This window comes from Phaenicophaeus curvirostris, chromosome Z (genome assembly GCF_032191515.1).
Source record: "Phaenicophaeus curvirostris isolate KB17595 chromosome Z, BPBGC_Pcur_1.0, whole genome shotgun sequence".
In the NCBI taxonomy this organism is placed as follows: Eukaryota; Metazoa; Chordata; class Aves; order Cuculiformes; family Cuculidae; genus Phaenicophaeus; species Phaenicophaeus curvirostris.
The window spans coordinates 24,866,236-24,892,255 of NC_091431.1; the positions used below are offsets into that span (position 1 = coordinate 24,866,236).

General features: G+C 38.6%; 1 protein-coding gene across 9 annotated transcripts in view; it reads left to right on the top strand.

Moving 5' to 3' along the window:
- The window catches only part of NTRK2 (neurotrophic receptor tyrosine kinase 2), a 215,489-nt gene that overhangs the window by 10,320 nt on the left and 179,149 nt on the right, over nt 1-26,020 (top strand). For all 9 annotated transcript variants that reach the window (XM_069880272.1, XM_069880273.1, XM_069880274.1 and 6 more), the window contains exons 2-5: nt 6,742-6,816; nt 7,054-7,125; nt 14,123-14,191; nt 17,861-18,015. In XM_069880272.1, coding sequence (XP_069736373.1) covers nt 6,742-6,816; nt 7,054-7,125; nt 14,123-14,191; nt 17,861-18,015 — 371 coding nt within the window. The remainder of the gene's footprint in view (nt 1-6,741; nt 6,817-7,053; nt 7,126-14,122; nt 14,192-17,860; nt 18,016-26,020) is intronic.

Below are 26,020 nucleotides of genomic sequence, written 5' to 3' on the forward strand. Positions count from 1 at the left end.
TAGTCTTTGAAGAGTCACTGCACTAGGCAGTTCTGTAGGAGAAAAAATGACACATATACTTGTTTATATTTATTCCTTCCTTTGAGATACCCTTTCTTCCTTGCAAACCAAATAATAATAAAAAAAGGTTTAGTCTTTGTCTGTTTTCTGTCGAGACCTAATGAAAAGCCACATTCACTACTCTCCTTTTTTATGTTATTAAATGTCTTCCTAACAGTGGATGAAACATTTTGTAGATAAGTATAAAGGCAGTGATTAAAACATATCTTTTTGAATAAAAAGGTTATTGTCTAACCAACCAATACTTTTTTTTTCTGGCTATATCAAAGAATATCAACATTTCCAAAACAACTTTCCTAAGGAAAAGCTAGATGGAGAAATGTCAAAAACTGATGTCTTGGTGAAATATCAAATATGTGAACTTTGTGGAGTGCAGGGAGGAGGACAGGTCTCTGAGTGGAGAAAACAGTTAAGTAAGCTTAGTATGCATTTTGGGGAAAGTAATTCTGATGGTGGAGCTTGGCAAGGGCATGAATCTTAAGTCTGGAAAGCTGCATGAAATGTCTTAAGAGTTTGCTTGATTTGATAGTCTACTATTTGAAAAAAGCAGGACAAACACCTTGAAGCCAAACCAGAAAAGTAAGTAAGCCCAAGGCTGCATTATGTTTTGTTTTCCCTGCCTCTAAATATAGTAACTGTTTCCTTAAACTCTGCATTGCAGCCATATTAATTTAATTTTACTTTTACCTTTAAGTTTACATAGTGTAAAGAGGGAACTGAGGCTGGCTAGCAAACTGTGAGCTTTCCATTTCCCAGGGAGTTGTGGTCATAAGTAAGAGTATGGATCCACTCCTGCAGTGTTGAAACATGATTGGGATCTCTACTGAATTCCCATTTTCTCCTGCCTTAAGCTGGTGGGTTGGCACTAATTGTTTAAAATGAGGGATTTGGAGAAGCAATTTCCAATGGCAACTGTGTACTACTAATTGGATACTACTAATTGGATAATCATAGTATATTGGCACACAGCCACACTGTCTCCTGGCAGTTCATGCAGCCACACATGGAGAACGGGGAATTCTTAAAGGTAACTGTGGTCTGTAACCTTGGCTGTGAGATGCTAAGTTTCACCTTGAACAGTGTGTTACCTGAATGTGGGATATGTGTAGTGAAAGATTTCCTCAAAAATGGGTGTGCCTGTTGCTGTAAAGAAAGATCCCAGCCTTAATTATGTCCGCTCTGGAGCTGATGTACTGGCATGTGGAGAGCTGCCTCTTGTAGTCTTCTGTGACTCATGGTTAAATACTCTAAAGGGGAGGGAAAACCCCTGAAAGAATGGCTTAAGGAGCCTGTGATAGTGGCAGTCAGTTTTTCACTGTGAAATACAGAGTGATTCAGGTTTTAAAAATAAATAATCCCACCACAGCTCTACCTCAGAATTTGTCAGGAGACACCAGGCAGCCAAGGAGCTGAGCACCTGTTTGTAAAACTGCGAATGCTTGTTAAGTACACAGTGGACTAACGCAACACACTGCCTCTTTTCCTGAGTTATGGTATGCTCTTTTAGCAGTAGAAGTTCTGTTTCTTGAGCTTGACCTCATGGATCTGGCACTAATGGTACCAGATGGAGAAAACAAAACACAATAAAATAATTGGAATAAGCCTGTAGGTTTGTGCAGAACTTCTTGCTTGTAGGTGACACACACACAAAAAAAAAGACTGTGCCTGTAACTTTTCACTTAACAAATTAAGAAAATCAACTACAGTCACCTTTAAAATAGTTGCTTTCTGAATTGACACATAGCTGTGTATGACGTTGCCAACATTCAAAGCAACTCTGCAGATGGTTTTCTGAAAGGCTGTTGTGAATCCCCATAATTTTTGCTTTTACATCTTTTACCAAAAAAATTGATTCCTTTGAGCACTGATGTGATCTTTTGGATCTCTTCACCATAAGCCTCAGTTAATAATTGAAAAATTTCTGTATTTTTTTAATTTCATAAGAAATTTGATGTTAACTTGCTGATCATTCTTGCAAACTGACATTTTCTGATCAAGATTGAGAAAACGTCTATATTTGAACACACCTCCGCTTGTACTGAGCGAAGCGATTGAGTTGATTGCTTGTTCTATAAGTGCCTCTTTGCCTCTTCCCTCCCACTCATGGTTCCCAAGCTTAAGGGTTAGTCTGAGGTTTTTTTATGTTGGACCTCGTATATCATGCTCATTGCTCATTTCCTTCCTAGGGGGAGCTTGGTCCTATGTAGACAGATTTCTTGGCTGAGTGGAGGTTATGTCATTGATCCCTACATCTGTCTGAAACCTGGCATTCCTGATATGCAGCATAGTGTAACTCTGTGCTTCATTTTCAAACTACGTGAGTTCACATCCCTCAAGCATTGTTTCAAATTTGGTTTCAGAGGGGCTGCAAATGAAACCCATTTGGATCTGCTAAGTTCCATCAAGTATTGTGTCACGCTTGCAAATTTTGCATATTTTCTATACATAACTATAAATTTGCCCAGGTGTGCTGAAAGTGTTGGTGAGTTTTAGCATCTTTTGATGAACTTGGTCTGACATTTGAGTTTGTAAGAAAATACAGAACTAGGTAGCTTTGCACTGTTTGATTGTCGATGTTACCGTGCAGCTCTCATAGTAGCATAGACAAGAGACATACGTGTTCTGTCATTAAATGGTAATTCATTTACTGACAGTTCAGTGTCTGGAGTTTGCTGCCTTTCTCCATGAAGATTTTGTGAAGAGATAACTTGGAGTGTAAAGTTTTCCCAATGTTCAGAAACATTACACCAGGGAATGTTTATTAATTTTAAAAAATTTTTTTGCCTGCTGTACGAACCAGAGCCAGACATATAACTGATTTTTTTTTTTTTTGAGTGTTAAGATATGTTTCCCATAAAGAGAGTTTTATGGTAATAGAAATACTTAATTACTGAATTACTTAAATACTGAATTACAGTGTTATTTGCACGAATCTATGTTGCTACAACTAATGTGCACTAGTTTTCTAGCATGTCCTAATAGGTCCAAATGAAATACTATACCTAAACATACGTGAATTCAGAGGAAATAGGTCAAGTAAGTTAGGTCAAGTACTCCTGCTGACCTTGTTTTTTTCAGATTAAGAAAAAGATTTGAAAATTATAGCAAAATCCTTTTTTGAGCTACTGAGGCACAAAATAATCTAGACCACTTTAAAGAACTTGCTTTCCCTTCATGCTCTTGGAGTTTAGAAGTTGCTTCACTGACATTACGCAGGCTGTATCTGTAGTTTTTCATATGTTTAATGAGCAGAACTGAAGACCACCTTCTTAAAAGAGAACTTACTTGAAGGAGTTAATTCTTTGATGATAGATTTTTAAAATATTCTCTCCAGAATGCCACAGAAGTGGTGAGGTATAAGTGTGTGACATCATTCCGTGGCTGCTGAAGTATGATGAGATGAACATGTTATTGTTTGTTGCAGTGTGCAGTCAGCAGGTGTGTGATTCTGAATGCCTTTACTTGAATTAATCAGTAGTTTACCTAGGGGAGATGAAATTAAAGGTCTGAAAACAAATATTGTTTACTCATTACTCATTGAAGAAGAGGCAGAATGCTATAGTATAATCAAATGAATAGTATTGTAGGCAGCTGAGGTCTCGGTTTGGAAGCAGCAATCGATATGTGAGAACTGATAACAGGTGATCTCACTGGGCACTATCCAGCCAGGTTTTGGTGGTGCTGTGCTTTGTTGTGGTGTGCTTCCAAGCTCCTCACATGACTTCAGCCAGCCATGAGTCAGGATGTTTTTCTTCTATGGTACGGTAAAAATGTTCAGTTAAGAACAGGGTGGATATTCTTAAGGGCAGGCAGGCAAATTGCATTTCTCAGCATCGCCCACTGCAAGTCAGAGCTTTTAGAGTATTAATGTTTCATGATAAGTAACATCAAGAAAGAGTAGTTGTGAAGAAGGTAAAAATAGACTTCAGTTAGGGAGAGATTTTATTTCAAACCTCCCTCTAAATTAAATAGAAGAACAACTTCCCCTTGTAGAGTGCAGCTACAGTCATCGTAGTCCTTTCTTTCTCATTCCTATGAAAGAGCTACAAAGGCTTAACTTAAAACAGACTTCTTAAGCGAGTAAAGAAGTGTAAGAGTACGTGACTTGCTTATGGTAAATTACGTCTGTCCATTCTTTCTTCAAGGACTTCCAACTGTGTGAAATTTGCTTCACTGCCATGTTCTGTACTGAGAGTGTTTTTAAGGAAGTGCTGTAGAGCAGTTATTGTTTTGAGTTAGTTGCACTTAGCCAGAATTTTTTCTGAGTCTCTACTCGAAGCATAGTGATGGAAAATCAGTGGATTGTTTCGATTCTTCCACTTAGAAACTGGAATCGTAAATCATTCACCATAAAGAAGCTAGTACCAGCTCAGAGTAAATTATGCCCCCCCCCTTTGCTTTTCTTTTAAGGGATGCAGTGAGAGAAGGAAAGAAAAGATCATAAATTCATGCTGCTGTTTCTTCCCAAGTAACATTTTTTTGGTTTGTTCCTTAATGGCGCAACACTGATCTTTATATATAGAATGTACGCTCCTACTCAGATCTTCATCTGATATAAATTGTGGTAGCTTCACTGACATCAGCCAAGCTGAGCTGTTTTATACTGGCTTAGGCTTACGACAGGATGTAATAGACTAATATATTCCGGTGCAACACTCGAAGTTATGTCAAGTTCTGGAGCTTCTCATAGTGGGAGGTTCTGGTTAAATGTTTTTATGATTAAAATTGCAATGTCAAATTTGGATGGGTGATAAGCACGTTGAAGTGATGGATCTGCATTCTGGCAGTGTTTGTCAGAGGTCTTTTTTGATGGCTTAATCTTCAGCTATTACAACTGGTTGCTTAGTTTCTTTTCTTTTACTCTTCCCTTCTCCCTCTGTGTTTCTCTGTTATTTTCCTTGATTTCTGGTCTTTTGTGCTTTCCCTGTCTCTGACCAGGCTTGGCAGGATTCTCATTGGTTGAACACAGAGGATAGGATGAGGAAGGTGTCTTAGATACTTCTTGCATAATTTTTTTTTGGTATGATGAGGTCTAAGTGACAGAGAAAGTGATAATTAAAGCATGAGTTCTTCAGGGCAGGTTCAGAGAAAGTATGATCACTCAACTGCAGGACTATTAGGTGGAAGAATTGGTAGTCTTTTCTGCACTATTTAATTGCTTTTTACTTGGAAAGAATATGTGAATTTCCCAACCAACAAACAACAAAATACATTAATAAACCCCAAGAGAGTAAATCAGATTGTCTTAAAAAATCCAAGGAAGGAGACACAAAATAGGAAGGTCTATTATCTCCTAATGGGTACACTGTGTTAATCTTATGCTGAGAAGTCCTGGAGAGCACTCATTGTCATATGATGCTGTACTAATGTGTTTTGTTGTCATGCGCTGTCTTTTTACAGCCCTTCTTTTTCCCAAGGGACAATGAATTCCATTAGGGGGACATTTTGCTTTTCCTGGTACTTGGCAAGGGCATAGGCCAAGTCAGATTTGCAGCTATGGAGGACAGCCTAACTCCAGTTTTTGGGATTCTCAGGATTCTCTTGGGCACACAGTGGTTTTCTCTAACCAGCTGAGATGGATTGCTTTTGGGAAAGCAATATACCTGCTTTCCAGATTACCAGAATATCCTTTAACAAAAAGTAAAATAGTTAAAATGAAGCCAATTTTATTCTAGCAAATAAAAACTTAGTTTGTAGGAAAACCTGTAGGTTTGGTTAGTTCTGGATATTTGTGAAAATACAGGTCAGTCTCTGTTTATGATTCTCTGACTGGAGTTATCTTTTGAAATGCGTGGATTCTACCAAGGCATTTCTTGCATCAGGCTTACTTCTCTGCCCAGAATGTCAGTTGAATTGCAATTTCCACCTATTTCTTCTTCCTAGATTGCATGATTTGCACTGTGAAACTTTTTTTCTTTCTGTAGAAGTGGTAACATTATATGTAATCCCATGATTTATCAGTAAAATATTATAATTTCTAGTCTGTGGGATGTTACTGGTTATTCCTAGATCTCACATGATGATAGTACAAAGGACTGGCTTGCATGCCCACATCCTTTTGGAGTTCAGGCAGATATTCATGGGATATGAATGGACTCAGTGCTTTGGTCTACTATGACAGTTTCTGTTCTCTTAATTTCTACTTGTGCGTCTAACATCATGAAGCACATCCTCCCTTTCATTTTTGCTACACCTTGTAAACAGAACTGAAACTCTTTTGTGGGTGGGAGGTCAGTTGAAGAAGTGGTTAAGTTAACAACGTGAGAGAAAAGACTAAAGCAGTCCCATCCTCCTTCAGTGTAAGTGGGGATAATCCCACTGCCACCATTGAAGATGGTCTATAAAGTTACTTTGGAATCCATGAGGAAGGGAAGCATATTCTGGAAAACAGCGACACTGTAATGCAACTTTATTTACTATCCCTTTGGGGCACCTTGCTTCCTTGATGAACAAGGCTTCGTTTCCCCGATGTAAAACTCAGCTGTTTCTCCTCCAGCCCTGTCCCACAAAATATAATTCCAATGATAGGGAGGATTTTAAGAAGCATTTTCACTCTGCAGATACTCTAAGTAGATCTTCATGTTAGTTGCAGTACGTCAGCAGTCACTGCTGAGTTACAGGTAGTTAAAGCCATGGAAGGATCCAGTTGCATACTTTTTTTCTGTCTTGCTTTTTCAACAGTTACATCGCAAACCAGCAAAAATTAGAAAGTATCAATGACAATGAAGTTGGATTCTATGTTGGACTTAAAAATCTGTGAGTATATGGGATGCATATTTTATGAACCTGTTTTTTGTTTATTTCTTTCAAAGAAGCATGTAGAGACCTTATCAGAATGTAGGCCTAACTTCATGTGTTATAGAGGACAGTTGTAGATCTTGTGGTTCAGCCTTGTTGAGATTTCTTCCACACTCTTACTTTAACCATTATTATCATTATGCTTTCCATTGTATTTTAAATTAAATATTCTAACAGTTTTATGTATTTACACAGGACCGTGGTGGATTCAGGCTTAAGATTTGTGTCCCGTCATGCGTTTGTGAAAAATGTCAACCTACAATACATGTGAGTAAGGATAATGTCTGCCTTTGCAGTCAGAACTACCCAGCTTATGTTAATTTATTTAATTGTTACTTTATTACTCTCTTTTATCATTTCCTTAATGTAGAATGTTTTAAAAAGAAAGACTTATAATGGTCTGTTTCTATTTGACTGTACAAAAGATATGCATGGTAAGGAACTGGCAGATCATAAGAACTTAACATAGGATGAGATTATCTATTATCCTATCTCTAACAATGGACTTTGGCTGCATCTGTTGTGATAGGTAGTGTAGCACAAGGAGTGCGTCTCTCAGCTGAGTGGATTGGTGCCGAGGTTATGATGTCCACATGATGCATCACACTCAGTAACGTGGGTTTGTCTAGATTTAGTGTGATTTAATGAGATGAACGTATTTTAGCAGCTGCAGTGCAGTAGGTGCATGCATGGAGCATATCTAATGTCATTTGACCAGTGTGGATTCTTTGTGACTATGAACTTAAGTAAAGTCAGTTAGTGGAGATGCTCATAAAATTCACTTTGGAAGCTCACTCAAGATTTGAGCTAATGCATCCAAAGCAGAATATAAGAATGAAATTACTTTCGCAACCAAATGCAGTTTTTGGTCCTTAAACTTCTGGAAGCGGAATTGGTGCCTGTGCAGCTTTTTGACTATGTTTTTCTAGGTTTCTTACACTTCAGAGTTAGCAAAGGCTGAAGTGATCAAAATTCTTTATGGAAGTATGGAGAAAAATGATCAACTAAAATGAAAGACTTTTCAGTATACATACATGTCCTTGGAGAACTGTCATGCCTTTTCATGGGACTGGCATGGAGTATCAGGCTTTGCTTCTTACGTGGAAGACTGTGGATAGAGTTCTACAAAACATTGAGAAGGGCTCAGTTCCCCATAGGTGCCCTGTTTTAGCCAAGTATTCAAGTGTGTGTTTAGGTCCATCCATCTTTGTCTGGTATATTTAGCACTCATCTTAACTCCTTGCTTTTGTTTAAGTCCTAATAAGATTTGGAAGAGGTGAGGCCAAGCCTTTGGTTTGTATAGGATACCTCCTTGTGATATGGAAGAAATGTTGAACTGAGCACAGGGCTCATTGCTTTGCTAATGAAATGGAATCACTTTCTGCACCTCTGTTTTCCAGAGTGGCAATTAATTCATGTAAGGAGGTAGACATGAATGTCCTTAACTGCATAAACAGTAACTGCTGTCCCTAATGTGGAGCAATCATTGGAGGAGTATGAACCAGACCTTGAGGGCCTGTGAAGCTTACGTATTGCTTCATATAGTCATGAATAAAGTTAATAGATTTTACTATAAATCATTTGGCGATATATGGGAAATATCTTCTAGAGTGAATTTGTGTGTTTAGCTGTTTAACAATTGCTTAGTGGATTATGGTTGTAAAAGATGAAATTCTGTAAAACCAAGTTTGTATGCACTGGCTGTGGGAATGCACAGAGAGAACTTACTGGCTGAGTAGCTATGCTGGGACAGAATCTCAGCGTAATGCAGCAGAACAAAACAAATTCAGCCTGAGATCAAAAGGAATGTTCTGTTGGATTTTTACATCTTTCACCTGTTAGCTTAGCTGCTGGGAAGGCTTCTATCATGATACTGTGTGCAGATGAGGACACTGAGTTTACACATCTTGAAAGATAGTACAAAGAAAAGCAACAGAGCTACAAGGAGCTTGTAAAACAAATAATTTAAGGAGACTCAGAGGCTCAGTATGTTCTGTCCAATGGAGAGAAGAGTCTCTCTGTCCAAGACTGAAAAGGAACATAAATCTTTCTTACATTTAAAAGGTGAGCAATTATGGTAAGGAGAGCAACCAGTTCTCGTCATGAGCATCACTACAGAGTAAGAAATAATGTGTTTAACTTGGAGGAAGCTAAATAGATGCTTGGAAGACCTTGCCAGCTGTATGGGCAAGTAGACACTGCAAAATGTAACTGAGACAATTGGTGGGATCCTCTTGATAGGCTTTTTTGCCTGTTTCCTTAGGGAAATGAGGTTCATGCAGTCACGCAGTGTCTCTATACCCAGTGGTTGCTTCTAACCAAAACTTAGACAAGTAAACAGGTTTTCTGTAAACTAACTATTGGACAAAACAAGGACACCCTATTAGAGTTCCCGATTAAGGGGAAAGTATCATTGTGCATATATGACCCACTAGGCACTACAGAATCCATGTGGACAAGATGCCTTTAAAATACTTCAGCCACAGGAAGAGCTTCAGCTGGAGCATACAGTCAAACATGGACTGCTTATCTGTTGGTAAGGCTTTACTAGATCTGTAGTTTATAAAGCTGCTTATTAGGAACTAATTAGGCTGACTGACATCTGTTCAGTTGATGTACATGGAATCCTGATCCAGAATATTTACATTATGAAGCAGGAGCTTACCCAGTCTCGTACTGCGTTTTCTTTTGGTAGGGATTTAGTAATGTTAGCAGACACAGGACAAGCCCAGAGAAGATGGAAAATGTTAAGTGGCACCACCTACTCTATATGCATGTGATAGAGCAGTAAGTATGGAAATATTTTTTGCCAAGGCTGATCCATCATCCATGCAGAAAATGCATTCGTTTGTTTTCTGTCACTAAAATGCTTCTGAGCCCCCCAGTGAATCACTGCTTGTTGCCATCAGCAATAAAACTCCTTTTGACTGCGCAGGGAATGAACCTGTTGTGTTTGGGACAGTGAGAACTACTAAGAGCTGAAATAAATTCACTTTCCAAGAGTAACCTCTGAATAGAGGTCTTTGAGAAATCTTGCATTTTATTTTAAAACTTCAGATTTTTAGTGTCCTGTAACAAAAACATAAGGTCGAAACACTTTTCTGAAGACTGATGGAACTGTATAAGCTTATATTTTGCCAGTGATGCTGTGGTAGTTTTGCTTTTCTTCTGTGAAGAATCTTTTGATGTAGTTAAGGAGCTTTATTATATGAACATATTTATTTATTGTATGAATCATATAAGAATATCAGATTATAAGGAACTTATTAACACACATATTCTTAAGCCCTTTTTTGTCTTTACCTTATTTTCTTGGCCAAATTTCTGTAGCTCAGCTATCTTCTAGAGTTAATGTATGCTCAAAAGTTTAGAGTAATAACATAAATAACAGTAAAACAAATGCTCTATATAGGTATTACTTAAATGTAATTAATAGCTTTGCTCATCTAATTCTAGTATTCTCATTTAGCTTACACTCAATTTAGTCAACAGTCCTCTTTAACAAGCTATTAAACAGTCCTAGTTTAGTAGTGCTGTAATTTATAAGCTTATCTGCTGCTAACAGTACTTTTAATGGACCTGTGGGATACACATGCATAGTGTACTGTCAGTACCTTCAAAAATGAAAATATATTTAACATCAAGTGTGTATTTCCAAAAATGTCTTAACATAGGTATTGTTACATACCACACTACGTAATTGCGTCACTGAGTTATAGATTTATAAGTGTAGTGTATATACACCTCTAGGTATTAAGATGCATTTGTATCTCTACACGGTTTCGGTTTAGGTAAAACAGCCAAATGAAACCATTTGAGGTATTTTTGTGAATTTCCCTTGCTTGCACTCAGGGCTGGCCCCAGCCATAGGCAGAGCAGGCACTTGCCTGTGGAGGGAGACTGAGCATAGCAAAATGGCCATTCCTTCACCTCTTTCTCCCAGTTCTCCTTGTATCTGTTCCCTCTTCTTTCTTGTCTCCTCTTCCCAGGAGTGCTAGAGGCGGTAGAGCCTGTGCCTGTGTAGCTAACTCTGTGATTATTTATGCAGCTTCGCAGGCTGCTTTTGCAGTCCTCATGTTGCCACAGGTTTGCTTTTAGCTAAATTAGGGCTAGCAAGTTAAAAATGAGCTTGATAGTCATATATAAAATATGGGCACGGTTTTGACTGAATTTGGGTCCCATTCTTAGGTATAGCTTTGGAGCCAGGCTCTGTACTCCAGAGTTTTTTGGTTTGTTTTGTGGGTTTTTTTTCCCTCAGAAATAAAGGCTTTAGAACCCCAGATGGATCTTTGGGCTGCTGACCATGATCTTTTTGTGTGTAGTTGAATTGGGGAACTAATTTATATTATTTTCCCATGGAAGTGGAAGTGTGGTTTTTAACTCTACTGTATTATAAGCCTAGTAGTGATTTTTTTCACTAAACATGAATTAAAGAGACTGCAGCAGAAGGCTAGTGCTCAGTTTATGAAAAATATACATAAAATTGAACTGTCATTTAAGGTGATAATGTTATGAAAAATTCCTGTTGAAACTTGAAAAACCTTAAGGTTTAAATTTTTTTTTTTTAAAACTTGAAAAACCTTCTACATGGAAGAACAGGCTACAGTCTTGAAAGAACTAAATATTTCAAACAATGATCAAGAATATAGGCACAAGAATTTTATATTACTTTTCTTACTGTTCTTACTTCCTTTTCCTGGTGCATATCAAGCAAAACTGGTGAAAATCTGAAAAGACAAAGTTATCAAGGTATTTCTGTTTTTTCAAAAGTAGAGTTTTTAAAAACAAAATAAAAACAAAATTATTCTTTTGATAGTTTTAATTAAATTAACAGTTCCATATGTTTACTGGCTCACATGGAGTCATTGGTACCTACACAAAATGTTCAGAAAGTAACATACATGATGGAGATTTGGGCAGCAAGTCTGGCTCATGAATCTAAGCAAGTAATGGCTATTTTTCTGCCAAAAGTTTGCAATAATCTCCCAGAAGCAATGACTGGCTTGGTGCTAAAAGACAAGAAGATATGTCTATGGCAGCATGTAATTTTTACAGTCACTTATCTGGTAGAGTTCATAGCTTTGAAGCGTAAGCTCAGCACCTTACAAAGAAATGGGATGAGTTAGATGACCACGGGTAAGCTGAGTAAGGAAACATATGAAGAACCAGGAGGAAACTTTTAGGAAAGATGAGATTTCTGTCCTGCCTATGAAGTAGGTGGGCTGTTATGTCTGTACTGGATTACTAACAGCAAACTTTCCTCGGAATTATTCTTTATGTTTCTAAGATATTCTTGAAAATTTCATTTTTGAAGTATTATTTTCTTAAAAGAAAAAAAAAAGAGAGAAACACTGTCTCAGAGGGTGGCTGGGGCTCTTATGTAACATGTCTATAGCCTGTTTGCAGATTTGTATTGTGATACTTAAGTGTTTAGAAGGGGTTGGTGGTAAAGGGTTTTGAATCCCCTTTGATTTGCTATGGTCTGGAATCAGTGCTTACTCCTGGCTCTCCCATTAGGGAGCCAGGGAATATCACACAAAATGAAATAGCTTCAGCTGGACAGTTCCCTGAGGACCAGATCACCTGATGGTTAGGGAGTTCTTCAGATATGGAAGAGCAGGGTCCTCTGCACTGTGGAAATCTGGAGTCAAACTTGGTTGTCACATGACCTGGAATATGTTGCCTCCCACTAGAATAGTGAGTGGCATGGGCACCTGTCTGCAGATAAAGTTCACCATGTATCTGGGTGTCTTTTGCGAAAGATAGGATTTACTCACTGCACAGGTAAGAGAAACAGGTGCATGCCTTGCTAGGTAAGATCACAGGAGCATCTGCATGTGCTGCTTGGCAGTGTCAGAGCTGGAGGAGTTCTCTTGCATGGTGAGTGAAGAGTTGCCTAGGAAGGGATGGGGTTTGGTGTGGTTCACATTGCCTTGGTGCTGGAGGCAAAAGCCCAGGTCTGGATGAGGATTCAACTTCTTTCTTTCAATCTCCAAACATATGGTGTGTATGTGTTAGGGAAGAAAATCATAGTGACAGTTTTAACTTAACCGTGACTTTTGTCCTACATGCAAATTCTGCTTTAATTTTGATACGTCCTATTGAATCCATTAGACATTTCCATCAACATCTGCCATAGGGTGGTCCAGTTCACATATCTACTGAAATAGTAGCTCATCTGTTTCATTTTCATGCGTTAAGGCTAGTCAGTTTGTGAACTTCAAGCTGTTGTTTGTCAGAAGGAATCAACAAGGAAATATGGTAAATAAAATCTCCTGAAGATTCTGTTGTAAATGTTTGTAGAAGATCCAACTTTTAATTGCCCTGAAAATCTGGAATTTCAGTCAAGTACTGAAAATTTGGGAAGTAAACACTGTTCCTTAGTCAAGGATTTAATCGCTGGTTTTAAATGCAATGTAACTTTTAACTATGGAGCCCCTATGGCGCCTTTATAATACTACGTAAAACTCATGCAGTATTTTGGCTCATAACACTGATTTGCGCTGTACTGCTGGCAGTTACACAGTTTACTGCTCTCACTGTCTTTAATTGGTGGACTAATAAGACTGCAGAAAAGCAGCATTATTTTGCTTTGGGGTGGAGAAGGCAATTTTGTAACCTGGGAGGGGAGGAGTATTTCTGATTTAGATGAACATTTCTTTGCTCTGCATAATGGGAGAGGACCTTTCACTTAATTACCACTGGAAACCATAAATGCTTAATTGACATAAAAAAGCCCAATATAGGCATTTTACAGTTTTCCTTTTGATCTTCTCTGTGGGCACATATTGTACTTGCAATTTGAAAAGAATAACTAAAAGGCTCTGATGTGGATGTGTGCTAGCATGTGAGGAGGGCTTATGTGAGTACAGAGTTTGGTGCAGCATCAAAGAAAGGGATACACCCATTTGACTTGTGAATAAATTGAGCATGTAATTAACACCTGGACTTTACAAAATACTTTTGAAACACAATTAAATCTGCTGCTTTTTTGCAAAGAACAGAAGTGCTAAAAGTGAAAATACTGACTCTGGCTGAATTTGAATTTAAATGTATTTGACCTTAGATGCATAATGAATTCGAACTCTTGAAAGGCGTCAAACCATAAAAAGAGTCTGAGCACCATTTCTTTATAACTGAAATCAAAGAAAAAAAAGGGTTTTTTAGAGCTGGCTTGAGGTTTTTTTTTCTAGGCGTTCCAAACTGTATTTTCAGTATAAGAAGAAGCAATTATAATTATTGCAATCTTTCTCTTTTCCCCTAGCAATTTATCCAGAAACAATCTCTCAAGTTTGTCCAAGAAGCCTTTCCGCCATCTGGGTTTGTCTGATCTGTAAGTTGTCCTTTCTTAAAATAAAGTTTATTTTTGGCTGCAATGGAAGAACAAGACTTTGAAATTTGTTCCGTTGAAGGTAGAGGTCCATCAGTGATTAGGAATGAAATTCTTATCTAAAGAAAGCAGCAATGCTGGACACTTAAATACCAAGAGATTTTCATTCCAGGGCTTCAGGAAGGTCAAGTGTATCTTTTAAAACAATGTAGAGGTCAAAATAACCTCTTCCCTTCAGCTTTAAAATATTTTATTGTGAGATTATTTCTTATAAAACTACTGGTGTTTGTATTAAATATTTGATCAAGTGAAAAACCAACGTTCTATAGATCTTCAAATGAAGCCTCTCTCACATTCTCCACAGCTCCACAGCTGCTATCTGTATGATTGACTATGGATATTTTTATCATATTCTTCCATTTGCATTGTGCTTTATACAATCTTTTGTTAATGAAGCACGGGTAATTGTTTCAATATTAAAATTTATCCTCTGTTCATCAAGCAGAATTGGTGCCTATTCCAAAATTTTGGTCATGTGCATTTTTTGCTAATATGTGGGACTGCAGAGAGTGTGCAGGAGCCTTGGGAGGGCTGGGTCTGCAGAGGAGAGAGAGTTTGCTCTCGTGGAGCTCAGAGCAGAGTCAGAAGTTGTGCAAAATGCCAGTCGAAGAATTGCAACACCAGCCTTGCAGTCCTTGATCTCTTATGGTGAATTTCAGCATATGAGAAATGAAATGAGCAAATCCAAGTGCCACAAAAAGAGGTTATGCCGCTTAGGTATGTTTTGCTGATAATTAAGTTGGTATAATCACTTTCTTTACACCCCAGGAAACATTGCTCACTGGAATTTTCTTTCATAACTTGGCGGTCGCCGAACACTGATGGAGAGACTCTAGCTAGCTGCAGAGCGCTCCTGTTGCTGTATGCCTTCCATTGGTCTGTAGGTTCTGAAGTCACTGTTTCTTAATATACTGTACCTAGTCCCTGCCAAAAAGCCATTATTAGTGTGTACTTGCTTGTAGGTTCTATACTTTGTTGTTGTCATGACCTCACAAAACATAGATACAGGACTCAGACCCAGTGCACATTGTGAAGCTTAGGTTTTTCCTCATTTTTCCAAACAGGCAGTGGAGAAATGGAATAATCTTTGCCCCTCTCCCTAGGTTGCAGAAATGTAAGAGCAGGTGTATGCTAGCTTAGGAAGCACACAAAAAAAGGAAATAACTGCAGTTTTGAGGACATAGTCTGCTGCCAGTAACAGATTTATAGGAAGCACAGATCAAGCCACTCTTGAATCTCTCCCTTTCAGGCAAACAGCTTCTTTAGGCTGTGGGTGGAGTGAGTGCTTACAAAGATTTTGAAGGAGAAAAGTGTCAATGTTGTTAATCTTTCTAAAGAAGTTGGTTTGCCTCTGGGCAAAGAGAAGTAAAAAAGGATTTGGGACAGAGAATAAGAGAATCAAATGTTTCAAATATGTGATGGGAATTATGGAACTGAAGTTTAATGAGACAGGGGTGTAGCACTTAGAGGCAAAACAACTGGCTCATGTGAATTAGGAGTGAATATGTTTGTGTTGTTAATGTTAAACTTTAACATGCCCATGCAGTTTCATGGTTGTAGAAGCACAGGGAAGGCACTGGGAGTGAGCCAGACATGGGAAAAACAGGCAGTGTGAAGGTTAAACTGAGGACTATTTGAGGTATGTGTGATCAGGACAAAGTTGAGAGAGAAAATGTGGGTATAAAATTGAGGTAGTGTGTTGTGGGCTTTGGAAAGGGTTGGAGCGTATGGACAGGAAAACTAAAGTTGTGCAAACAGAGACTGCAATGAAGTGACTTAAAGAGACGTGGGGGAAGTGAGGAAAAGAAAGTGAGGGGAAAAAAGCAGAGCCTGAACAGAGTAAAAACAGTGATAAAATCACTATCAGTTGAACAATTCTGTTGGTAAGTGGCTAATACACAGGTGGAAGATTTGAAGGAGGGGAGAAAGAAGAGTATTGGAAGGGGAATCCGAAAGGAGAATGATGCCATAATAGCTTCTGATGGGCATCCTCTGAATCTGACAAACAAGTGTCCTATTAGCACTCTTGTAAATGGAACATAAAGGGATGAAAAGTTCAGGATAGGGTGAAGTAAGATTTATTCACCGAGTGTTGTAGAGAAGGAGATGCCACTTTGAAAGGCTTCTTCTTTTACAACAAACTATAGCTGCAGCTGTAAAATTGCAGCAAACAAGATAAAGACATGTAATTTGCTTTTACTAGGTCATATTCTGTTTCATACAAGTATATGTGGAAGGCCATCATACCTCAGTCCAGCATCCTGCCTGTGATGTGAGTTTAACGTAGAATAAAACAGTAGAAAAATAGAACTTCTCAGTCACTGGTCAAGGGAAATCTCTCTTTTACAGGAAAGTTATATGATGGAACAGAAGATAGGACGTAAATCTTGCTGTTTTGAAAATGTATGTTGTAGGTTTTTACCCAAGGAATCTTAATGTACATGCATTGTCTTGCACAAGCATATATTGTCTATGCTGTGGTGGTGTTAAGAAGTCCACCAGATTACTTCTGTGGATATAAACTGCTCCTTCAGAGACTTATGAGAATGATCTCTGCAGCTGTAAACCCTTAAAGAACTGCAGACAGCTTTGGGGGAAAGAGGTTACAGCTCTGATAAGCGAAGTTTTTGATGATTTGCATACTTTGTGTTCTCAGGAGGCATTTATGATCATAGGTTCTGTGAGCATCTTGAGTTTAGTTTCTGTACATTGAAAATACCCATGAAAGTTTGTTAAGAACAGTTATTCTCCTTGTAATGAGATTCCTTAAACAGTCACTTGCATGTACTTTATTGTATCTCTTATAAGCCTGTAGGAGAAAAAAATAACACTGGGTCACTTATGATATAGTTACTGGGATGTTTGAATTCATATTTCACTTGAATATTATTGCATTACATTGTTGTATAGTTTTATTAATTTTTAAGACAAGAATTTGGTAAGTTTGCTGATCTGTGGTTTAAATTCTGTGCAGCATACCATATAGGTAGATGATACGTTTCTGTTCCAGGGACTTTTTTCCAATTAATGTTTCTTCATGACATTACCTGAGGTTTTACTGTGGGATTTTCCAGAGTATTGTAGCAGATAAATTTTGAAGGTTAGATAAAATCCTTTTTGATAAGTATTTGTTAGAGCTTGCCTATAATCCATGATTGTTTGGCTCAATAAGGAATTTACCACCTCACAGCAGTAAACCATTTCTGTCATGATCTTTCTGAGGTAGATGAGCAGAGAGTCAGGTGTAGAAGAGAGGAATTCTGATCTCTACTTGACTCTTGACAAAATAAAATGGAGCTTAATGGAAATCCCAGTTCTTCATGTGCTCCTGATTTACACCAGTGCATTGGACATAGTAGTAGAGCCCCCTGTGTGATCTCCGCGATCTATGACAGTCTGGATTTTTGCTTTAAAGAGAGCTTCGTTCTCTGCATGGAAACCGTTATCCACTTGCACTAAGGTTACTAGGGTAGCATTCCTTATTCTTCTTAACTAAAGGGTTCAACTTCTAATTTTACCCAACTGAGTGCTTGGAGTGCCTCTGCCATGCGATTTTTTTTATAGGCACAACATATTCTTCATTCTAAATAAATGTGATTTTTTTTGCTGTAGGATATTGGTGGACAATCCATTCAAGTGTTCCTGTGAAATTATGTGGATCAAGAAATTTCAAGAGGCCAAGTTTTACACAGAAACTCAGGATTTATACTGCATTGATGACAACAACAAGAGGACAGCCTTGCTGGATATGAAGGTCCCGAACTGCGGTAATACTCTTTAAACACAAAATTGCTGCTAAATTACTGTGAGACAGGAAAAACAAATATGCTTTTTTACAAGACACCTATTAGGTTGACGAGAGTGCTGCTAAAGGAAAACGTTTCAGTGGAGATGTTAGGCCCTCAGTTGTCTTTTGTTCCATGTGGAATAATTCTGAGATGTTCATGTAAAGTACTTTTTTATTGTGTGTTCCTTTAAGAGTGTACTGTTATTTAATGCTGGAAAATAGAACACCAATTATGGATAACACACAAGAGTTATATAACTCGCTTGTTTGTTTGCTAAACTAAACAGTAGTGCTTCCAAGCTCAACAGATGCAAAATTTCACCACCTTGAATTTTTTTTCAGGTATTTCGTTAATGATATCTTTCTTTTTTCTCAAAAATACAAATGCTGGTGTTAGGAATAGTTAGGACATAGGAAGGCATTTTAGAAGAACTGCCTGCTAACAGAGACAAATTTGCAATAGCTCTGTTCTTCATACAGATGAAACTCTACTGGTTTTACTTGTAAAGACTATGCAAAAGACTCATAAGAAGCTTAGGACTCTAGCATTTTGCAACACTGTCTTTTTGGTTAGCTTATAAACACCTGTAGATAGTGGAAAAATGATGTAAGAATGCTATAAAATTGGAGTTTTTTTGTATACAACTTTGCTGCCTGTATATGTTCCTGGGACAGCTGGTAGAAGATTTCGCCCAGTAGTTGAAGAGATTTCTCCTCCTATGCTTACATGATGCAGAGGCCAAATGTTTCTGACATGATGTGACACCTGCTGGTGTATGGAGTTTTCTCTGCAGAGCAGGGAGCTGAGGTGCCCAGCAGCAGTCAGGCAAGAAAGAAAGGGAGCAAGGATGTTCTCGTGGAGGGCTGATTCATCTTGGAAAAGCTGTAAGTGAAGGTGAATATTAGGAGAAACACAAAAATCATATCTTTTCTCTTTCTACCTTTGCCCATTCAGTGTGCTTTTCTCCACTGCCTGTATAGACTGTGTGGCAGGCTCTGATAGCAGCTGCCAGCAAGGAACAGACATGGAGGGGAGCTGCTGCAGACCTAATATGTGCAGCATTTAATGGCAGTAATGTGTTTTATGGGCATGTATCATTCTGTTGGTCTTGTGTCCAGCTTCCTGCTGGGGCCAGGCATGGTGATGTGTTCACATAAAAAATGATGGTAGCATCTGGTGTTATCAGAGAAAAGCAACCTGTTTAGAGGTTCTTGTGAGCTGCATAGTTGGTCTTGTGTGCTGCAGGATTTGACTTACCAGGTAGCTAGTATTTTTGTTTGAAAATTTGTTGTAAAATACACAGAATTTGCCCTATGAGAAATTATTTCTTTCTCTCAAGTTCTTGACCATCTGCAGTCACAACAGACTTGTCTCTGACCTCTTGATGCTGTGGAGGTGCATATGTACATATGCACACATCCCGTGGGCCTATCTTGACTAAAATGCTTGGCATGACAAAGGGAGGTGGTACTTCCAACTAGAGGAGGAAGAGGAGGAGGGGAAGAGGTGAATATACATGAGATTCAGACTGGAATTTGCAGTATGTGGAATATGCGTATGAGAATGGTGCGTTTTGCTGAAGATCTGTGTGGATGCCTGCAAATTATTTATGTTTGTTTACAAGGTTGTTAGAGGGTTTGTTGAAGGTTTATATATGACAAAACTTTACATAATTGTTTATTTATTTTTGTTTTAGTGAATCTTTCCCTTTAATTTGCCTTTTTCTGAAATTAATCTAATGCAGAACATAGGTTTCTAATAAACCTGACAAGACAGAATCCCAGGTGAAGAGGAATGACTGTCTTGGTGAGCATGGACTGTGTTCTGGAAGATGTCTGAATGGTCTAATGTATGGCTTTCGGTATCTCTGTGGATGTTTATTTAAAAGGACAAGACTCAAAAACTCATTGATGAACCTGGTTTATTTAATTTCCAGAACTTTCTGAGAAGCTAATATGTTGAACTGAAATAGAAGAATAATTCAGCTTTAGATGTATGTGAAGCTTTTTCCTGTGAACATTGTGACATTTTTAGCTCCTTTTGATGTCAAAAGAAATTTTTCTGTGTGGATTCCCGAAAAATTTTTTAGTGAAACATATTCTAATTTTCTCTGCTAATGAAATGCTTTCATCCTGTCTCTTTGGTTTGTTTTTATTTTTATTTTTTTTGAAACTAAGCAAACATGCTTTTATTGTGTGTGTAGATGATAATTACTTCAGAATACTATAGTAAGTGGCCTGTACATTATGCGGTAAATATCCTGGTAACATGACATCTCGCTACTGTGTGCTGTTAATAAATCTCTTGCTGGGAAGTTGGGAGAGGCCGCTGTGTTTTCTTGGTCACACAGCTTTGGTTTGCAGGTAATTGATGTGAAAATTAGCAAAGTTCTGTGATTCTTTATTTATTGTTTATATGGTGGAAGTGTTTATTAATGTGCTGCTAAAGGCTGGTTGCAATTTAGGTGCCATCACTTTTGTAGTTTCTTTTCTTGAGGTTCAAAGTCAGGTATGCTTACTATCTAGAAGATCCTTTCCAGCTGCAGTATTAAAAGTGTCAATCACTATGATGTTTACAGAATTGTTTTTTCATCTGAATTTAAAATGTATCTATATATAATGACAATTGTCAGATTTTTCTTGAGGTTTAAATTCAGAATTACTATGTCAAAGATTTTTAAGTTGTATCTACCACAGTAGTATTGGTAGAGCCTTCTGTGTAGAGGAATGGTGGTTAGTCCTGTCATTTTCAAAGCATTTGGTACTTCTTTGTACAACAGTATCACAACTTAGGCCATCCTCTTTTTTTTGTTTGTTTCCACACAATAAACAGCACTGTAAAATCAAGAAAGATAACTAAATATGTAAACACTTTATTCTTACTACTGCTTTTGTAGGCTCTGGCAGCAATTGTCACTGGTATCTTAATTCCTTTGAAGCTAGGCGTGTGCTGTGGCAGGTTACTCAAAAGTCTCTGTTCACCTGGAACTTACTGAATGCCAAGGAGGCAAGACCATATCTTTGAGACTGGTTATCAAGGTGCCAGTAGACATTCAATTATTCAGCTGCTGTCATTGAGCTCTGATACTGAAAGAAGTTGTCTTTTTTGTGGTGTTTCTGGGAGGGGCCTGTCTTGTACAGCTGTCTCTGCTGTCCTGTGTAGATTTTTGCTTGCTCTGAATCTCAGTTTGGTAATGGCATTTTGCCTTATCTGGCCAGTTTAGTTAATCAGGTTGCTTTATATATGCTCATGTGGTACTTGATCTGGCTTTCAATTTTGCTTACTGTCCCAGCTTTGTATGCTTATTTATCATGTATTGTTTCTGCAGATGTTTTCTTTTTTGTCGTCAGTCATGCATGCAAGTTAAAGTCTGCTGGACAAAGTGGCAAGTTAGCCTCATGTACTGATTTGTTTTATGTATAGCGAATGTATATTCAGTCTGGCTGTTTGTTTACATGTCTAGCCAGTAAGCAGAAATGCATGATCTGAGAGCTATGGGATTTTATGAATGCCAAGTTTTTGTCTGCCTCTTTCCTTGCATATGAAGTACTGTGGTGGTGCTCTTAGTGCTGCTTCTTGTGTGTGACTGGCAAAATTTTAAAAGTTGTGATGCACAGTTGGAACCTAAAGAAAAGAGTTGAGTTGCCCATTTCTTGCTTGGTAGGAAAAGCCATGCATTCTTACAGGCAATTGTTCAGATCACTACAAATGTACTGGAATGGATCTGGCTTAATTTCATCTTCTTTCTGGTGATAAATTTTTGTCCTAGAGGTAAATAAGTAAATGGTAGTATCAGACTGGAGGCAGTTGGTTATAAATTCTATGGAGGAAAAAGGCAAACTGAAAGATTGATGCGTATATTTCTTTGAATTTGTAGAAAAGATTTGTCGTATTAATGAGTCAAGAAAATAAGCATTAGATCTTAGGCAATCACAGTGCAGTGCAGTCTAAAACCACAAGCAAAGGCATAATCCAGTGGGTGTTGACATTTTTTTTCCATTATCAGCCAGACTTCACAGATAAGATTATCAGGAGAATGTTACAAGCAGAATGAAGTGAGATTAAAAAAGCCTTAAATATTCTCCGTGTTTACCTTGAAGAATATTCATGGACTTTCTAGCTGCTGTTATTTATTTTGGCTCAAGAATTGGATGTTATGCAGAGTGTGTGGTAGCAAACTGTTGTTAATTTCTCATTAAGACTTTTAATTCTGATCTGTGATCATGCGCTGCATGAAAAATATTTTTTATGAATGTTTCAACAATAATGGCGTTTCACTGTTGCTCCAAAGTTGAGTTAGAGTTTTCCAAACTTAATTAAAACTACTCTCATTATTCCAGCTTTTAAGTGAAAATAACCAGTAATTTATGGATGTTGAAAAAGGCAACAGGAATTGCATTTTCAAAGACGTGTGTATAACTTCCTTGTGAGCATGCACATTTTTAGCTGTTCATGAAGAAACGAGTAACTTTCATACAGATGTCTAGAGATATGGTATGTTAATCAGGACTTGTGAATGGTGATAGCTGAGCATATGTGATGTATGTGAACATCTCATTTTTTAAAAATATCAGAATTACGATTTACAATTTTGATTCAATTTCTGCTTTAACATTTAAATTAAGCAAGATTATAATACAAAGCAAGCCAGAAATAGAAGTAAGGCACTATTTAAGGGAAAGACACGTGTTCATCACTCAAGTATTGTTCTTGTACTCACTGCGTTGTGCAGATTTGCAGAGGTAGTCTCTATGCCTGATTTGACACATCTGTCTAAGTATGGAATACTGATCTCCTGAGTGAGAATGGCTGGCTGACTGTTGACTGGCGGTATTCTTGCTTTGCTCTTACAGAAAAACTAGGTAAAGACTGATGACTAGGTAACTGTATTCTAAAGTCTAAAGGAAGTTTTTTTTTCACTTTAAAAGTGGATACATTTCATGAAGGTATTGCTTCAGCCTTGGTATATGGTATAATTTGTATCAAGAGTGAAACTCATAATTTTACTCGTTTATGTAGTTCTCTGAAAATGTTACTGCTTTAGGATCATGTTTATCATGTTGCAGTATTTGACAGGTTGGCATTATTTTCAGTACTTCTTGGACACATATGAAATTCCCCAGATAAAGGTAGAGAAATTGCAACCGCATTACATGCACTTAATGAATAAGAAGCCATTTGTAAGAGGTTTGCATAAGCTAGTTTAGGCCTCATTAACTTGTCTTACAAAGGTGGTTTAGCTCTTAGTTAATCTGTTAAGCTTGTGGCTGCTATATTCAGCCCAACTGCACTAAGTGAATTTATTCTTTTGAAAATTTTTGTGGATAAACTGAAGCTTAAATACCAATTAATAACAGTTTCCCTAGATGTAATTTAATACCCTTAACCATTCAGGGAAATTAAGAGAAAACATGGCTGGCTACCTTCAGGAGACTACTAGCAAGGTAAGTGGTGATAAGGTTGATAGCCTCTTTAGAAACATATATAGAATCATAGAATCATAGAATGGTTTAGGTTGGAAGGGACCTTAAAGACCATCCAGTTCCAACCTCCCTGCTGTGGGCAGGAACATGCCCCACTAGATCAGGCTGCCCAAGGCCCCATCCATTCTGGCCTTGAACACCTCCAGGGGTGGGGCAGCCACAGCTTCCCGGGGCAACCTGTGCCAGCGCCTCACCACCCACATAGTGAAGAAATTCCTCCTTATGTCCAGTCTAAATCTGCCCCTCTCCAGTTTGTAGTCATTGCTTGTCCTATCACTACAAGCCTGTGTGAACAGTACCTCCCCAGCTTTCTTGTAAGCCCCCATTTAAAAAAATTTTTGCAGACTAACTGTATTAATGCTGGGGATGAGGTTAATTAAATGGTTCAGGTGCTGCAAGATCATTTTTTATTTAGCACCTTCCTACTAGAACTGAGGTGAGGTTTAGGGACCTTAAAAGAAAGGCCCTGTGCAGGAATTAAGGATCCAGTGTAAACCTTGGAAACATAAGCCCTTCATCTGTTTTGAAATGTCAACAGCTACTTTCAAAGCTTCTGTACAGGTTGACAGCAAAAGATGGCTTGCTGTCCAAGTAAATTTGTTCTGGTGCACAGCTGTTGGTGTTTTCTGGCTGTATGACATTCATGATGGCATTAGTAGCCTTCAATGGGTTGCCACTTCTGTGGAGGTTGCGTTTGTTGCTGCAATCATGAAGATGAGTTAGGAAGTTTTGTAGTCTTTGCTGTGGCACACACTGGCACTACTTATAGAATTTTGCTCCTAGTGATAATTCCAGTTAAGCAGGGTGTAATGAAGTGTTTAAAGGCTAGATAAGGGTGTATTGTTTCTGGGAAAGCATACTTTAACAACTCATCATCTTCCGGTAGAGGCTGTGCTTGTTTAATTATTTTCTGTAAAGGTTCCCAGTTGAATGTGACAATCAGACATGTCATGATTGGAGAGAGATTTCTCTTAGTATTTTGAAATAATTGGGTAGCTCAGTGAGCTGCCACATCACTCATTCTGCTAGCCAACACAAAGACACTTGTCCATAGACTAACAAGGTGGGTGTTGTGAGTGTCAAATCTGGCACAGTAAGTAAATGAGAGGTGGACTTATAAGAAGGAATGCTGAAGCTGAAGCAGTCCATGGCTGAAATTTGGCTCAGAGCTTGTTGGCTGCAGACAGTTGCTAAGTGGAAGACAGGAGGTGTGTCACATATCCAACAGTTCCTAGCTTTACAGCTAGCATTAGTAGAATTTTTTTTCTTCGTTTTTTAAACCCATAAAACCCCACAGGAATAAGACCTTTGGAATTTGTAAACATTCCTGTATTTTCAAACAAGGCAGAATTTTAATAGGGTGATATATGAAAACTGTGTTATTCTTGCATCTTACGTTGATACAACCTGTACAACCCCTGAAATTTGTGGATCCATATGCACAGTTCTTAACAAATTGCATTGTCAATCATCCTGTTTTCAGGCTTCAGACAGAACAAGTAGTAGGTGTTACCAAGCTGTACTTTAGTGCTGTAATTAGTTCTAGAAATCATAGAAATCACAGAATAACCAGGTTGGAAGAGACCCACTGGATCATAGAGTCTAATCATTCCTATCAAACACTAAACCATGCCCCTTAGCACCTCGTCCACCTGTGCCTTAAACACCTCCAGGGAAGGTGAATCAACCACCTCCCTGGGTAGCCTGTTCCAGTGCCCAATGACCCTTTCTGTGAAAAATTTTTTCCTAATGTCCAGCCTAAATCTCCCCTGGTGGAGCCTGAGGCCATTCCCTCTTGTCCTGTCCCCTGTCACCTGGGAGAAGAGGCCATCACCCTCCTCTCCACAACCTCCTTTCAGGTAGTTGTAGAGAGCAATGAGGTCTCCCCTCAGCCTTCTCTTTTCTCCTTTTTCAACCTCAGCTCTCTCAGCTGTTCTTCGTAAGGCCTGTTCTTCAGCCCCTTCACCAGCTTTGTTGCTCTTCTCTGGACTCGCTCCAGAGCCTCAACATCCTTCTTGTGGTGAGGGGCCCAGAACTGAACATAGTACTCAAGGAGCAGTCTCACCAGTGCTGAGTACAGAGGGAGAATAACCTCCCTGGACCTACTGGTCACGCCATTTCTGATCCAAGCCAAGATGCCATTGGCCTTCTTGGCCACCTGGGCACACTGCTGGCTCATGTTCAGTCAGTGTCAACCAACACCCCCAGGTCCTTCTCCTCCAGGAATCTTCCAGCCAGACTTCTCCCAGTCTGTAGCCCTGCACAGGATTGTTGTGCCCCAAGTGCAGGACCCGGCATTTGGCCTTGTTAAACCTCATGCCATTGGACTCTGCCCAGTGGTCCAGCCTGTTCCGATCCCTTTGCAGAGCCTCCCTATCCTCCAGCAGATCCACACTTCCACCCAGCATAGTGTCATGAGCAAACTTGCTAAGGGTGCCCTCTATGCCTTCATCCAGGTCATTGATAAAGACATTGAACAGGGCTGGACCCAGCACTGAGCC